Source organism: Arachis hypogaea, chromosome 3 (assembly GCF_003086295.3).
Source record: "Arachis hypogaea cultivar Tifrunner chromosome 3, arahy.Tifrunner.gnm2.J5K5, whole genome shotgun sequence".
NCBI lineage: Eukaryota > Viridiplantae > Streptophyta > Magnoliopsida > Fabales > Fabaceae > Arachis > Arachis hypogaea.
Window position 1 is genome coordinate 12,701,821 of NC_092038.1, and position 16,387 is coordinate 12,718,207.

The 16,387-nt window shown below is 40.9% G+C and overlaps 2 protein-coding genes across 6 annotated transcripts in view; one reads left to right on the forward strand and one right to left on the reverse strand.

The window, feature by feature from the left end:
* The first annotated feature begins 553 nt into the window (after positions 1 to 553).
* Positions 554 to 3,006, forward strand: LOC112789545 (uncharacterized). Its single transcript, XM_025831485.3, has 2 exons — positions 554 to 745; positions 931 to 3,006. The coding sequence occupies exon 2, from the start codon at positions 981 to 983 to the stop codon at positions 2,631 to 2,633; it is 1,653 nt and encodes a 550-aa protein (XP_025687270.2). The 5' UTR covers positions 554 to 745; positions 931 to 980; the 3' UTR covers positions 2,634 to 3,006.
* A 1,371-nt stretch (positions 3,007 to 4,377) lies between these two features.
* The window catches only part of LOC112789547 (uncharacterized), a 31,852-nt gene continuing 19,842 nt past the window's right edge, over positions 4,378 to 16,387 (reverse strand). For 2 of the 5 annotated variants that reach the window (XR_011879541.1, XR_011879542.1), the window contains 2 exons: positions 6,640 to 6,777; positions 5,679 to 6,467 (listed from right to left, as the gene is read on the reverse strand). Coding sequence is in view for 1 of the 5 variants with exons in the window: in XM_072232401.1 (XP_072088502.1) it covers positions 11,447 to 12,352 (906 nt within the window). In the remaining 4 variants the exon portion in view is untranslated. Of the gene's footprint in view, positions 5,397 to 5,486; positions 5,578 to 5,678; positions 6,468 to 6,639; positions 12,687 to 16,387 lie in introns of those variants that run through there. The other 3 variants (XM_072232401.1, XR_011879543.1, XR_003196296.3) reach the window with 3 other exon arrangements.

The following is a 16,387-nucleotide window of genomic DNA, read 5'->3' on the forward strand; positions in this document are numbered from 1 at the left end:
TTTGTCCCTAACATTTAGAATAAGTTCTATTTGTATTCCTAAAATTTAAATCGTCCTAATTGTATTCCTAATGTTTAAAACTCATGATATATAATTGATGACAAGATAATATTAAATCACTTTTATAAATATTAAAAAATACAAATAAAACGATCTAAACGTTAGAGACACAAATAGATTTTAATATTTTACTCAAAACTAAATTATCCAACTAAAACTTCTCTAATTTACTATATTACTCCAAATCCTTTCTAATTAGTAGTGGATAATAAATAGAGTATATTAAGTCTCTCTCATATTCAAAAAGGTTATAAAAAAACAACTATGTAAAACAAGAAACCAACTTAATAGATAAACATATTATCATTTTCAGAATCCATGAAACGAACCTTTGTCCATAAAACCACATATTCATTGAAACTGTGAACAATATTTAATGGAGTTTATTTTGATTTATTTATTTATTTTTATTTTTGGGCGTGGTGCGTAGTTGGGGCCCACTGAACATGGTTCTTAGAAGCTTTTTGGCCCCCTACAAATACCCTCATCCCCCATTCTCCATTGCCATCAAACCACACCCATTCCTCTCAAAACACACACATACATTCACTACTATACACACTCTTCATCATCTTCCATATCTTACTTAACCCACACCAACAAAATTAAAACACAAAAATACTTAATAGCACTCCAAAGTGGTCTCTTTGTAGAGCCCTTGGGTGCTTTTTAGTTGCCTCATCAGGTAATTAATTTCACCAAATTTTTATATTATTTCTTTCTTTTTCTTTTAACCAATAGTATCCCACATGCATGTAGCTGACAAAATTTGCTTTGTAACTTGAAATTTGAATTTCCCTAGGACATACAGCAATTAATTTGTTTATTATTATTTATTATTTATTCTAAATTCTGATTACTTGTATGCAGCTAAGTGAGGTTCTTCTTTTCCTTAACCGTTGGGTTATTGAAGAGACAGTATGATGAGCAACATGATCCAAAATCAAAGCATGCTACCACCATTGATGAAGATAGAAGAAGATGAAAGCATGGTGAAGCTGAAGCAAGGCATAGTCACCATTTTAACACCCTCCTCTGCTTCTTCCTTAAGGAGGACACTCTCTGCTGACATGTCCTCCAAGAAATGGATGCATGATCTTCAACAACAACAACAAGAGGAAAAAGATAACCAAGATTCCTTCAAGATGAAGAAGATCGCTTCGTCGGAGGAGCTCACGCAACACCTTCCCAATAATTCATATTCCTCTTCTTCTTCTTCTGACGAAGGAGAAGAAGAGGAGGAGGAAGCAGAAAGGGAGAGGCTCGCCATTTGGAGCTCGATCCTTAAGAACAAGAAAGAGGAGCAAGAGAAATCCAGGGGAGGGTTCGATACATGGGGATCAATCATGTCCATGAAGAGCGACAGCGACAGCAACAACAAGAACAATCAGAGCCTTGAAATGACGAAATCGTTGCCGGTGAGTGTGACGGTTACACCTTATGTTCATCCTCTTGTGAAGAGATCGAAGAGCTCTCTCAGTGATAAGAGCCTTGAAATCTGCACTGAGAGTCTTGGATCAGAGACTGGCTCTGATTCCTTGCTCTTCTCCTCTTCTTCTTCTTCTCCTTCTTTCCCTTCAGGGGAATCAGAGAAGGTAGTGAAAGAATCAGAACAAGAACAAGAACAAGAAGAACAACAAGAACAAGAAGAGAACATTCATGTTGCTGCAATAACAAAGAGTAAGTTGTTATCGCATCCAAGGTGTTTTCCTCCACCACTTCCTTCACTTTCTTTCCGTGGTTGCAATAAGAACAAGGAAGATTCTTCTTCTTCTTCCTCTTCACTGCACATGAAGCCGCATCGTGACAATGGAAGGTTGGTTCTTCAAGCTGTGTCACTCCCTTCAAACAACAACTTCAACGCTCAACGCCAAGACGGTCGTCTCGTCCTCACTTTCGCCAATGATCAGGAAGTTCCCGAAGCCGAAGAAGAGGAGAATTATGATGATGAAGGTATGGAGGAAGAGGAGGAGTTTGAAGAAGAAGAAGAAGAAGAAGAAGATGAAGAAGAAGAAGAAGAAGAAGAAGAAGAAGAAGAAGAAGAAGAGGAGGAGGAGGAGGAAAGTGAAGTTGTTATGGAGAAGAAAGCGCCATTAATGTCAAGTGGGATTACTACTACTACCACTACTACTGTTAATAGTGGCGGTGGTAATCTTCATAGGCTAACATTGATGATGAACAACAACAGCAACAACAACAAAACAATTGGGTTGGTGAATAGAAACATGAATCCAAATTGGTCAGACAAGTTCAACAAGAAAGGGATGAACATGAATTTGGAGGATGTGAATGTTAGTGTTGTTGCAAGGTTGATTCCTTCATCACCAGGATCAGCAGCATCACCACCACCTTCTTCTTTCAATCTCAATGCCTATGAATACTTTTGGAAGACACCAAAACCTTCTTCTAAGCTTCCAAACAACAACAACAACAACAACAACAATGAGCAACACCAACAGTTGCTGGTGCTAAGAGCCAAGAATGGTGACTACTTGGTTCACAATTTCAAGGGCTGCAAGGATTCTAGAAGGTCCTTGCTCTTCTGGGAACCCTATTGCATTGCCACTTCCTGAGAGAAAGAGACACTCCAATTGCATAAAAAGAAAACTTAACAGATTAATTATTAATAGTCATTTTGTTCTCATCATCATCCAATCACTACAAAAAAGAGTGAACCTCCCAAACATTTATCTGAGGTATATAACATAAGCCTCCACCACTTTGCTAATTCCATTTTCTTATACACTTTTATTACTCCATCCTTTTATCTCAGTCTAGCTCCACTCATTCATGGAGCTTTAGTCAAATAAGAGAGAAAGTGAGAGGGAGAGAGAGGTTTAATATAGTGAGGGAGATTGATACTCCCTTGTCTTGTAAGATCAGAGAAATTAATGACATGAACAGTTTGTTATATACACATAATAATAATACATTACATTATTACTAGTATTATTGTTTTAATTATTACATTATGAAAAATGTAATTTTAGGTCATCATTGACTTGGTAGGGTGTCTTATCCTGCTTCTAAAATCTAAATTATATCCCGGTTTCCATAACTTGTATAACTTTTGATATAAATTGAAGCCAATGGGGTTCCAATAGGGGTCTTGTCCTGCTTAATTGTTGGTCTTATTTTTCGGGAACAACATGATCACTTGCTTGATTTGTTTTGCCCCTCCCTAAGTTTTGCTTTAAGACAAGTAACTAATTCATCATGTTCAACCAATGAAACTAAAAAGATGAAAGGAATATATATCTATTGGTTATATATATATATGCTTTTGTGAGTATGTCATTCACATTTCAATTATTACAAACTAATAATTGTTTGCCTCATATATCGTACCAGAAATAACAGTGATAGTACTGCTGCACGGCCAAACTTATTTTATTTAATATTTATTAATTATTATAATCATTAATAAATATTAAATAAGATAAATTTTAATTATTTTTAATTATTTTTTATTATTAAATATTTTTATATCAATTAATACTTGTTCATGCATTCTTGTATTGTTATATTTATTTATTTTTTCCTCTATTTTTTGTGGCTGAGTTTTTTAGATATTGTAAAAAAGTGTGTATTTTTTTTAATATTTTTTTTAGGTGAGTTTAACACTGTTATGGGAGAAAAGAAATTTTTTATCAGAAGATACAAAACGGTGAAGACGTTTTGCATGTGATTTAAATTTTTTTAATGGATAAAATCAAAATGGCACTACCGTTTTGTTAGAAATAAATAATTAAAAAAAATGAGCAAAGTTGAAAACGGCGTTGCGTTTTGTCAAGGGAGAAAAACTTTTTTAATTTAAAAATAGAAAATGGCAGTGTTGTTTTGTGTTGAAACAAATTTTACCGTTGAAGATAGTTAAAATGGTAGTGACGTTTAGTACAAGTGTGAATAAAAAAATATAAAATTAGCTATATAAGATATGCTAGTGTTATGCGAGAAACACGTTGAGTAGAGTAGAAAATGAACAACACAAAGTTATTTGCCTTCAAATTTCGGAAGAGCTTAGAGCTCTTTCTTCTTTAACAGTTGAAGTTGTTCTTACTTCTTTAGCTGCTGAAGTTGTTCTTCATTCTTTAGTAGTTGAAATTGTTCTACATTTGTTGAGTGAAATAAGTTGTGGGTAAATGTAACATGTGTATAAAATGCAGAGTTATGTTAGTTTAAGAATATATTTTAATGGTCAGATTTTGTATGATACACATGAGGGTGTGAGTTTTTTGTGTGAGAATCCATGTGTTATTGTTGTTCCTCTTTCAATAATATATGAAGGACTTAAGAGTGTACTCTGTCAGAGTGTAGGTCAGCAAGGCCTGAAGAGAGTGACCAATATTTTATATAGGCAGCCTGTATTAGTATGTGGTGGTTTCGCTCAATTTCAAATAATGCACGTGGCTGATGAAGCTAGTATACAAGGAATGTTTTCGACCTACCATCAAATTAGAGCACGAGCCTCACTTATCGAGTTATACGTTGAGTTCGAAAAAATTGAAGAAATTGATTTTCTAGAACCCAATATAGACTGGATGGGTTATAATACCGAAAGTGATAAAGAGTTTGAAGATAATTATGAAGTTGTTGGTCCAACTGAAGATGTGGAAGAAGATAATATATCAGTTGAGGGAGATATAGCAGATGTTGCTAATGCACTAGTGGATCAACATCCATCGAGAGAGCCATCATTTATGCATACTTTGAATCGTTTATGCTTACTGTGTGTATGGCTGTATGGTAAGCTGAGTGAAAGGTTGTGAATATGGTTGTGCACATGGTGGGTATGCATATGCTTGTGGATGTGGTAGGTACGGATACGGTGGGTATGTATATAGTTGTGAATATGGTTGTTGATTTTGTTGTGGTGGGTGTTGTTGCTGAGCTAGTTGCTCTTGTTGATGTGATTGCTCTTGCTGTGGTTGTTGGTCTTCATTGGTATGCTCAGAGAGATGCAGGTGATGACCAAAATTACGAACATACCAGTTCACGTACTGCTCAGAAGATTGATAATGGTCGCCATGTGCACCTGTCAATACGGATGCAGGACTGTTTAACCACTGTGAGATCCATTTTTTGTGTTCTACGCCCCAGTTCTTTTTTTGGGTCCCGTAAACACTATGTTGTGGGACGTGCCGAGTTTCATCAGTTCAACTGGTTGGTCTTGATGAAAGTCAAATTGTCTTCTGACTCTATCAGTGGGATACCACTCCACAGTCTCAAAGCATATTAAAGGCATAGTCGCACTCCAGAGATCTACACCATCATTGATCTCAAATGGAGTAAAATTGCGGCGTTATCCGGTTGGGACTGTATGCATCCCACACAAACTGTAAAAACACATCAAATCTCAAAGTTATAAATGAGCAATCATGAATTTAATATAGCATAAGAAAAAATTTAAATGATGAAACACATACCCCGTCCGGAGAAAGATCATCCAACCTTTTCCTAACGTCAGCAGTTGTCCAATTTTTATACTGCTCGATAGCTGATTGATAATCATTCCACCTAGCATATTGCAACAACTCATATATTTATAAAAATTTGGATATAACCTCCCCTAAAAGTAGACTTAACCACCCTTAAAGGTTCCCTCAATTCATAAATCATTTCAACCATCAACCACAATTTCATCAAATTAAATTATAAGTGATTCGTAATATTAGTGACTACAGTAAAAAATCACTAAATCCACATCTTAGCTAGTATCTATCGGCAGTGGTCCTATTGACGGCATTCGTAACCATGCCCATACAAGGGGCAATGGTATAGGACCATCAATGTCCTTGCAATCATACCTAGATACTCGACATAAGGATCGATACATGTGTACAAGGCAAGCTGAACCCCAACTAAACTTGTGAATCTGAGAAAAGTCACGAAGCAACGGCAAATACTTCCAGTGCACACTGATTATAGACTTGTCACTAAATAACGTTGTTCCAAATAGACACATTATATGACATTTTACATAAATTTTCCTACTTACTGCGTCAATCAAATGTTGGCGCCGCTTTAGGGTGCAAAACCATGCTAGCTTGACTCCGCTTCCTCTATGGTCGTTCGGGCCAGGAACAATACCAAATTGGGACATGCACTCGTTCTCTAACCCACTTGTGCTGTGGTCAGTTGATTCCAGTAACTAGCAAGCCGTGAGTTCGGAGTCCAAAAATCATGGCGACGTCTTCCAACGTAATCGTGCACTCGCCGTGTGGAAGATGAAACGTGTGCGTCTCAGGCCGCCACCTTTCAACTAGTGCGTCTATAGTTGGACCGTGAGGCATGATCCTTCCAATCTGAGATACATGATAGAATCCGCTCTCTCTGAGTTGTTCTTCCACCCTGGCATCATATGAGTCTATTTGCTGTAAGTGTCTAGTGTGCAAATTTCTTGAACACTGAAAACAAAATAATAACTAACCATCAATAATCAGAACTAGTCAATATTACTAAATTAATACTCGGTTTAGTAACAAATATAATTAATAATTACTAAAAATCTAAATAATTTATAATTACTAATTGAATTATTAATTATTAAGCATAACAGTAAACACAAAGATTACTTACTGTTACGGTGGGTAACCGGAGATTGATGGGCTGGATGGCGTTGGTTGGCCCAAATGTGTGAAGGAGGAGGATTCTGAATGGGTATGCAACTCGGGAGACTCCGTCCGACTTGTTTGTACGAAGAGATGGGGGTGGTACCTGCAAAGGCACTCCGATGCCTAAGTTAGCAAGGGTGTGAACAGGTCTAGAGAGTATTAGACTTAGAGATACCTGAGGGGTGTCAGTGTATTTATAGTGGTGAACCAATAACCACCGTTGGAGTAGTGCCATATTTTTAGGGTGTTAACCGTCCCATTATCTTAGGGAGGTTAAGATATGGCTCGTGGAAGTGGTTAGAGAGATTCTAGGGGCAGTTACTCATTTGAATGAGTGTTTATCCGCCAGCTAATCTCGTGCCCGACTTCTTTAGAGCAGTTCGTGGTGAGTACCGACTTCATAGGATGAAGATTGGTACTGGTGAGGCCCAACCCTTTGGATTAGGTCTTTTGCTTGATCCTGGGCCTTTGTTATTGGGCCAGGTATGAACAGTGCCCCTACTCGAGCCCAATTTTCCTTTCAGGATTTGGGTTCGAGTATTCTACTCGAGGTCGTAGCCGACTTGTAGGAGGACCGACGTGATGCTCCGAAACCGACGTGACCTTTCATAGCCTTTTGGCTCTGACGGTTACGTCTAATCAAGCGTCGTGTCCGTTTAGGGATGTGCGTAGGGAGTGATGGTCTTGGTAATGGTGCATTCTCATTAATGACTGCCCCGTTTTTACCATTGTACCTCCCACGTACTTATAAATATTCTCCCTCTCTTTCATTGTTTTGTTTCTGCGATTTTTCAAATTTTTCCCTTTCATTCGTTCGTGCTGCATTCTCGTGTTTCGAAGGCTTTTTTCCTCCTCCAACCCTCATTTTCAGATAAAGGTTAGCTCTTTCTATAACATGCTTTTCTATTTGCATGCTTTTATTTGTAGATAGATAGGTTGGTTTGTGGACTTTAGTTCCATATTCCCTCCCTTTAGAGACCGTGTTTTTTATTTTCCTTTTCTTTTCCTTTGTAGGTTTTTGCCACCCTTTTTAAGAAAAGAAACTGCTTCCGTAAATGTTCTTTCTCTGTAGGTTGATGTCACGGTCCTAGGGGAGGAACCTTTGGTCGATACCGAGTTTATCACTCATCTTCGTACTCGCCACAGACTTTGTACCTCTGAGGAAGACGAGCCGAAGTATGAGTTGGTGGTCCCGGGTCCAGAAGACCGGGTTTGTTTTGGGAGGGGCGACGAGGCGGCCCCTCATTTTTTCTTTATGTATGAGTGTATGATCACCCGTTTGGGTGTTTTTCTTCCTTTTTCAGATTTCGAGATGTCTGTTTTGCATCACTGTCGAGTTGCCCCTACTCAGCTTCACTCCAATTCTTGGGATTTTTTGAAAATTTATCAATTTATTAGCCATGCTTTGGAGTTTCCGACCTCTTTGAAGATTTTTTTCTATCTTTTTCATATGACCAAACCCTTTAGTGGGCTAAACAATAAACAACAGTGGGTGTCTTTCCGAGCCATATAAGGTCGGAGAGTTATCACCCTTTTTGATGAATCTTTCCATGACTTCAAAAATTATTTCTTCAAAGTGCAAGCTGTAGAGGGTCACCACCCCTTTTTCCTGGATGATAATTCTTCTCCCCGTTTTCCTTTATACTGGCTGGAGGCCTCCCTCTGCGAGAAATATGGTCTGGACGACCTGGATGAGGTAGAAGCAGCCATTGTGGGGTTCCTCCGAGAAGCGTGGGGGAGGGCCCCATATTTGGACACTAAAAAATTTCTCCAGGGGTCTCCGACCTTTGTTCAGGCACAGATAGGTAGTTTTCATTTATTTGTTTAGGGTTCCGACTTGTCTGTCTGACTTTTCCGACATGGCTTATTCTATCTATTGTTTTTTTCAGAGATGGCGAAGACAAATGCTCAGGAGTCTTATCAGAGAGTCCAGGAGGCTAGAGCAAGGTCTCGCGCCAGGACTGGTGGTGCTAGGGCGGTTATCTCTCCTCCTCCTCCTCCTTGGGACGTCGGGACTTCTTCCCAGCCCATTGTGATTTCTTCTTCGGTTTCCTCTCAGCCGCCCCCCTCTGCCCGACCTTCCCCTGAGCCAGAGAAGAAGAAGCGCAAGACTTTAGAGTCTGGCTCTTCCGAGGTTAAGGCGGATGCTCTTGCATTCGTCCGAAAGAACATCTATCCCCATGTTCGCATAAGCATGGATGATGTCTCTGTTCGGAGTCACCTTACCACTCTGGTTGAGGGGAGCCTTAAGGCGGCGGGTGTTTGCGGTAAACTCTTAGACATTTTTGAGAAGGTTCCCCGCAGCTCTTTGGGAATGACCTCGAAGGTCGAGGAGCTGGAGGGGAGGCTTCATATGTTTCAAGAGCATGAGAGGGAGTTGAAGGAGGAAGTTGCCAAGTTAAAGGGGGAGAGAGATAATCTCCGGGAAAAGGAGAGGAAGTTGCAAGCTCGATGCAACATGGAGATGGACTTGAGGAAGACAGCACAGGCTAGCTATCAAAGTTTATTTGAAGATCTTGTGTATGTGAAGAATGATCTGCTGAATTCTCGGAAGGCATATACCGAGTTGGAGGACTCTATTGCTGATGGTGCCGAAGAGGCTTGGAGGATCTTTAAGGAGCAAGTCGGAGTTATTGCTGCCGACTTGGATCTTTCTCCTTTAGATCCTGACAAAGTCGTTATTGATGGTGTAATTGTGGATCCTCCTGCCCCCGTGATCGTTTCCGAGTCAGAATTGAAGACCCGGGGGCAGAGGATCATTGAGTCCCCTCCTCGTTCTAAGGATGCTCCGAGCTCTTCTGTTATTCCTCCGACTTCCTCTTCATCTCCTGTGGATGCCTCTCTTCCCGGTCCTGGTGGCGCTTCTCCTGACTCTGATGGTGGTGATCCGTCTATTCCTCTGCAGAAATAATTTTATGTGGCTATATGGGGGCTCGGCATGTGGTTCCCCCCTTTTTTAAACTCTTTATATTTGTTTGTTGGTGGTATTTGTTGAACAATTTCTTTTGGCCTTTCAAGGCCGTAAACAAAATATTTAAAAATACCCTTTTTTAATAAGGGCTTAAATTAACAAAATAAATACTCTTTTTGGATAAGGGTTTAAGTTACCTTATGCGTGTATGCTTTTCTGATTTTGATTTTTCGAAGTCCCCTTGATCTTTTTCTGAAAACCTTTCCCTTTGGCTTGTCTATTTTTTCTAAGCCTTTTTGTTTAAGGACTTTAGGACAGCCTTTAAACTTTTTCCTAGGTTTTTCAATCTCTTTTTGTTATTCCTTATACTCAACTTTGCTTTATTGAGTTCTTATGACTTAGGTTATTTTTGCGATGCGTTTTTCTTCTACTCGGTTCTTCACTCCGATTTACGGGTCGAAGTGTTTCCGAGCTTCTCTACTCGAGTTTTCATTTCGACTTATGAGTCGGGTTGTTTCCGAGTTGTTTACGATCAGCTTATATAACCTCTTTACACCGACTTGTACCTCGTCGTTTTATCCTGACGACCATCTAGATCGGTTCATGGGATTTGCACGTTTTGTCGAGTTTAAGTCGGCGCGTTTCGTAGAAAGATTTAGAAAATAGAAAGGAGTTTATAAGAGATATTGTAAATGAAAAAAGATCTTTATTGATTGGGAGGTACCTTCTTGCTACTAAGGGTTTTTAATAGCCTATTTTCCCTTAGCCTCTACTGTGATGCCTCGTTAAAAACCCTCCTCCAGAAAAAACCCTTTGATATTGGGAAAAAATCATGAAGTTGGGAAAAGAGTACATCAGGGAGTAGAGTTCGCTTTTAGCTGTAGTACCTTTTCATATTACAAGCATGCCACGACCTTGGGAACTCAGTGCCGTTCAGGTCGGTCACTCTGTAATAACCTTTTCCTAAGACCTCATTGACTTTGTATGGTCCCTTCCAGTTTGCGGCGAGCTTTCCTTCCCTTGATTTGTTGACTCCAATGTTGTTTCTGATTAAGACCAAGTCACTTGGGGTGAATGCTCTTCGAATGACTTTTTAGTTGTATCTTGTAGTCATCCTTTGCTTCAACGCCGCTTCTCTTATCTGGGCTTCTTCTCGGACTTCTGGTAGTAATGCGAGCTCCTCTTTGTGCCCCTGTATATTTTCGATCTCGTCGTGGAGAGTTACCCTTGGGCTTTGTTCATTGATTTCTATTGGTATCATGGCTTCCACACCATAAACTAGTCGGAAGGGTGTTTCTCCAGTGGCGGATTGAGGCGTTGTCCTGTAAGCCCATAGCACTTGTGGGAGCTCTTCAGCCTAGGCTCCTTTTGCTTCTTGTAACCTTTTCTTTACCCCTGCCAGTATGACTTTGTTGGCTGCTTCGGCTTGCCCATTGGCTTGCGGGTGCTCCACCGAGGTGAACTGATGCTTGATTTTCATACTGGCTACTAAGCTTCTAAAGGTAGAGTCGGTGAACTGGGTTCCATTCTCTGTAGTAATGGAATGAGGTATCTCATACCTTGTGATGATATTTTAGTAGAGGAACCTCCGACTTCTTTGTGCGGTGATGGTGGCCAATGGTTCTGCTTCTATCCACTTTGTGAAGTAATCTATTCCCACGATCAGGTATCTGACTTGTCCTGGCGCTTGGGGAAAAGGACCTAACAAATCCATTCCCCATTTTGTAAAGGGTCATGGAGAAGTGATACTGATGAGCTCTTCTGGTGGAGCCACGTGGAAATTTGCATGCATCTGACATGGTTGACACTTTTTCACAAACTCTGTGGCATCTTTCTGCAAGGTCGGCCAGTAGAATCCAGCTCAGATTACTTTCCTGGCTAGTGACCTTGCTCCGAGATGGTTTCCGCATATCCCACTATGTACTTCCTCTAATACCTCGGCAGTTCTCGAGGTCGGTACACACTTTAATAATGGTGTTGATATCCCCCTTCTGTAGAGAATATTTCTCACCAAGGTGTAGTGTTGTGCTTCCCTTCGGATCTTTTTTGCCTCTTTCTCCTCTTTAGGGAGGATGTCGAATTTCATGTATTCGACCAAGGGGCTCATCCATCCCAGGTTTAAACCGACTACCTCAAGTACTTCTTGTTTGTCTTCTGTTTTTACTACTGAGGGTTCCTGGAGGGTTTCTTGGATCAGGCTTCTGTTGTTCCCTCCCGGTTTGGTACTTGATAATTTGGATAGGGCGTCCGCTCTGCTGTTTAGATCCCGAGTTATGTGTTTGACCTCGGTTTCTGCAAAACGCCCAAGGTGCTCCAAAGTTTTCTCCAAGTACCTCCTCATATTTGGGTCCTTTGCCTGATACTCTCCACTTATCTGGGAGGTCACCACTTGTGAGTCACTGTATATCATCACCTTTGTAGCACCGACTTCTTCTGCCAACTTCAATCCAGCAATCAAGGCTTCATATTCTGCCTGATTATTTGAAGCTGAAAATTCAAATTTTAGGGAAACCTCTATCTGGGTTCCTCTTTCATCTACCAATATTATGCATGCGCCGCTTCCTGTTTTATTGGAGGATCCATCTACATAGAGTTCCCATGTAGTTGGTTTTTCCTCCTGATCTCCTGCGTATTCTGCAACGAAGTCGGGGAGGTATTGGGCTTTGATTGCTATCCAAGTTTCATATCTTAAGTCGAACTCGGAGAGCTCTATTGCCCATTGAACCATTCTCCCTGCAACATCCGTCTTTTGGAGGATTTGCTTCATGGGTTGGTTCGTACGGACTCTTATTGTGTGGGCCTGAAAGTAAGGTCGTAGCTTTCGTGAGGCTATTACTAAGGAGTAGGCGAACTTCTCTAGTTTGTGGTACCTTAGCTCAGGGCCTTGTAGAACTTTACTGATGAAATAAACTGGATGTTGTCCGACCTCGTCTTCTCTTATCAGGGCTGATGAAACAGCTTTGTCCGCTACGGATAAGTACAGGACGAGGTCTTTTCCAGATACTGGTCAGGTCAGAATAGGAGGTTGGCTTAAAAACTTTTTGAACTCCTGGAACGCCTCCTCGCATTCAGGAGTCCATTCAAACTGACATCCCTTTCTCAATAAGAAAAACAGTGGAAGGGATTTTAATGCCGATCCTGCCAAAAATCTGGAGAGGGCTGCAAGTCGGCCATTCAGCTGCTGGACTTCCCTCAAACAAGTCGGGCTTTTCATCTCTAGGATGGCTCTACACTTATCAGGATTGGCTTCGATCCCTCTTTGTGTTAGCATAAATCCTAGAAATTTTTCTGCCTCCACCGCGAAGGCGCACTTTGCGGGATTTAGTCTCATCCCGTGCAGTCTTATGGTGTCAAAGACTTGTGAGAGGTCGGACAAGAGGTCGACTTCTTTCTTGGTCTTTACCAGCATGTCGTCGACATATACTTCCATTAGATTCCCAAGGTGGGAAGAAAACACTTTATTCATCAACCTTTGATATGTGGCTCCTGCATTCTTCAATCCGAATGGCATGACCACGTAGCAGAAATTAGCTCTGGGTGTGATGAATGATGTCTTCTCCTGGTTTGGCTCATACATTGGGATTTGATTATATCCCGAGTAGGCGTTCATGAATGATAAGAATTGTTTTCTTTCAGTTATTCTTTTTTCCTGCCCAGTCTATTAATAACAAAAATGGATTCTTCAATGTATAAAGTAAGAATTTCAATGGCTTTTGCTACTATAACCTTCCTGACCACCATTTTTTGCTTTTTATTTAAAAGCGTTTAACCTATCCATATGAAAGTGTATTGAATTGAGAAAAAACATAGTAAATAAAATAGAAATAGATAAAGAAATGGTGGGTTCCATCGTTTCTATGATTACTTTTTAAACGGCGAGATCCTCTTTATACACCGGAGCCCCTTCCCGGATTTCATTCATATTATTAACTTGTACAGTTCACACTCTTTGGCTCTACCCATGAAATATCCAGTAAAATAGGTCTTTCACAACGAAATCTAGCTATAAAGTAACGGTATTTAAGTATGCATATTAGCTGGGTAGCTGACCCACGTAGTCCGTTCTTTCAAAAAGCAAAATAAGAGCATAATTTTTCCGCTATTTATTGAAAATAAAGGATTTCCCCCGCTTAATAGGTAAGCATTTGCTACCAATGGGGAAATTTGTCTCATCTTAAATTGTAAATTGAGGTGATTGGATTTCTACCAACCAAAAAACCATAAATTTGATACACAATAGAAGAATATATATAGATATCATTTTTTTTATTATCCATTTCTAAATTTTATAGATTTTTTTCAGTTAAGATAGTGAAGGGAAGAGCTCCATTCACTATCTTAACCGATACATCGATACTGGAAAATCTTTTTTCCTTTTTTTTTGTCTTAGTCTATGATCTGAACGAGTCGCACATACACCCTAATACAGGTTCCTCAGCGCTGAGGACATCCCCGAAGAGCGGGGGATTTTGTGACATTTCGGATTGGAACCAGAATGGAATGATTTTGAATATCGATTCATTAGTAAAAAACCGTCTCCGACTTTTGAATTGCCGAAACAAGAACTTTATGTAAGAGTTGAAGCCCCCAAAGGAGAATTGGGGATTTTTCTAATAGGAGATCAGAATGGTTTTCCTTGGAGATGGAAAATTCGTCCACCCGGTTTTATCAATTTGCAAATTCTTCCTATTGATACCCCGAGCTGGAGTCCACTAGGGTATCAATACTTGGCAGCGGATAAGGGTCCTTGGGACATGCTTTATTTAAGTTGGTATAGTCGACACACATTCTCCATTTGCCATTCTGTTTTTTGACTAGCACTACATTGGCTAGCCATGTTGGGTATTTGACTTCTCTGATGAAGCCAGCTTCCAGGAGTGCCTGTACTTGTTCTTCTACTACTAGGGCTCGTTCCGGGCCGAGCTTACGTCTTCTTTGTTGTACAGGTCGGGACCCCGGGTAAACCGAGAGCTTGTGGGACATGAGCTCGGGGTCTATCCCAGGCATGTCGGAGGCCTTCCAGGCGAAGAGATCGGAGTTATCTCTTAGGAGTTTAGTCAGCCCTTGTTTTAGGGTTTCCCCTAGGTTGGCTCCTATGTGAGTATTTTTTCCTTCCTCCTTGCCGATCTGTATCTCCTCCGTTTTTTCTCCCGGTTGTGGTCGCAGCTCTTCTCTGGCCCTTGCACCTCCGAGCTCTATTGTGTGAACTTTTCTGCCCTTTTCTCTCAGATTTAGGCTTTCATTGTAGCATTTTCTTGCCAATTTTTGATCTCCCCTTACCGTTCCTATCCCCGCTGAAGTCGGGAATTTCATGCAAAGGTGTGGTGTAGATACCACTGCTCCGAGTCGATTTAGAGTAGCTCTGCCGATTAAAGCGTTATATGCTGACCCTACATCGATGACTATGAAGTCTATACTCAGAGTCTTTGATTTTTCTCCCTTTACAAAAGTGGTGTGGAGGGGCAAAAATCCCAGTGGCTTTATTGGCGTGTCCCCTAATCTGTATAGGGTGTCGGGGTAGGCTCTTAATTCTTTCTCGTCCAACCCTAGTTTGTCAAAAGTGGGCTTAAAAAGGATGTCCGTCGAGCTTCCTTGGTCTACTAGGGTTCTGTGGAGATGGGCATTTTCCAGGATCATAGTTATTACTACTGGATCATCGTGTCCAAGGATTATTCCTTGCCCATCTTCTTTTGTGAATGAAATGGTAGGGAGGTCGGATGACTCTTCTCCGACCTGGTAGACTCTTTTGAGATGTCTTTTGCGAGAGGATTTGGTGAGTCCTCCTCCCGCGAACCTTCCTGAGATCATATGAATATGTCTCTCCGGAGTCTGCGGCGGTGGGTCTCTTCTATCCATATCATCTCGCTTTCTCTTCCCATGACCGTCTGACCTTTCTATGAGATATCTGTCAAGCCGACCTTCTCTAGCCAGCTTTTCTATCATATTTTTAAGGTCGTAACAGTCGTTTGTGGAGTGACCATATATTTTATGGTACTCACAGTAATCGCTGCGGCTCCCCCCTTTTTTATTTTTAATGGGTCTAGGGGGTGGCAGTCTTTCAGTGTTACAAATCTCTCTGTATACATCCACTATAGAAACTTTCAGAGGAGTATAAGAGTGGTATTTTCTTGGTCTCTCGAGACCGAGTTCTTCCTTTTTCTTGGTTTCCCTTTCCCTTTCTTTTGTTGAGGGAGGGAGCCCAGGGCGCCAACTCAGGTCTCTCAACTTAGCGTTTTCCTCCATATTGATGTACTTTTCGGCTCTTTCCTGTATATCACTTAGAGAAACGGGGTGTCTTTTAGATATGGATTGTGAGAAGGGGCCTTCTCTGAGTCCATTGACTAACCCCATTATGACTGCCTCTGTGGGCAGGTCTTGAATCTCTAAACATGCTTTATTGAACCTTTCCATATAGGCTTGTAAGGATTCTCCGACCTCCTGTTTTATTCCCAGGAGGCTCGGTGCATGTTTCACTTTGTCTTTCTGGATTGAGAACCTCATCAAAAACTTCCTTGAGAGGTCTTCAAAACTAGTAACCGACCTCGGGGGGAGGTTGTCGAACCACTTCATCGCTGCTTTCGATAGGGTAGTCGGGAAAGCTTTGCATCGCGTAGCATCGGAAGCATCAGCTAGGTACATCCGACTTTTAAAATTGCTCAAGTGATGCTTTGGATACGTGGTTCCGTCATAGAGGTCCATATCGGGGCTTTTGAAGTTCCTCGGAACTTTTGCCCTCATTATGTCCTTGCTGAAAGGATCCTCCCCTCCTAAGGGCGGCTCTTCTCGTTCATCACGGGAGTTG

Excerpts from the sequence above, each read along its gene's own strand:
- LOC112789545 (XM_025831485.3), top strand. The coding sequence starts at position 981 with ATGATGAGCAACATGATCCAAAATCAAAGCATGCTACCACCATTGATG.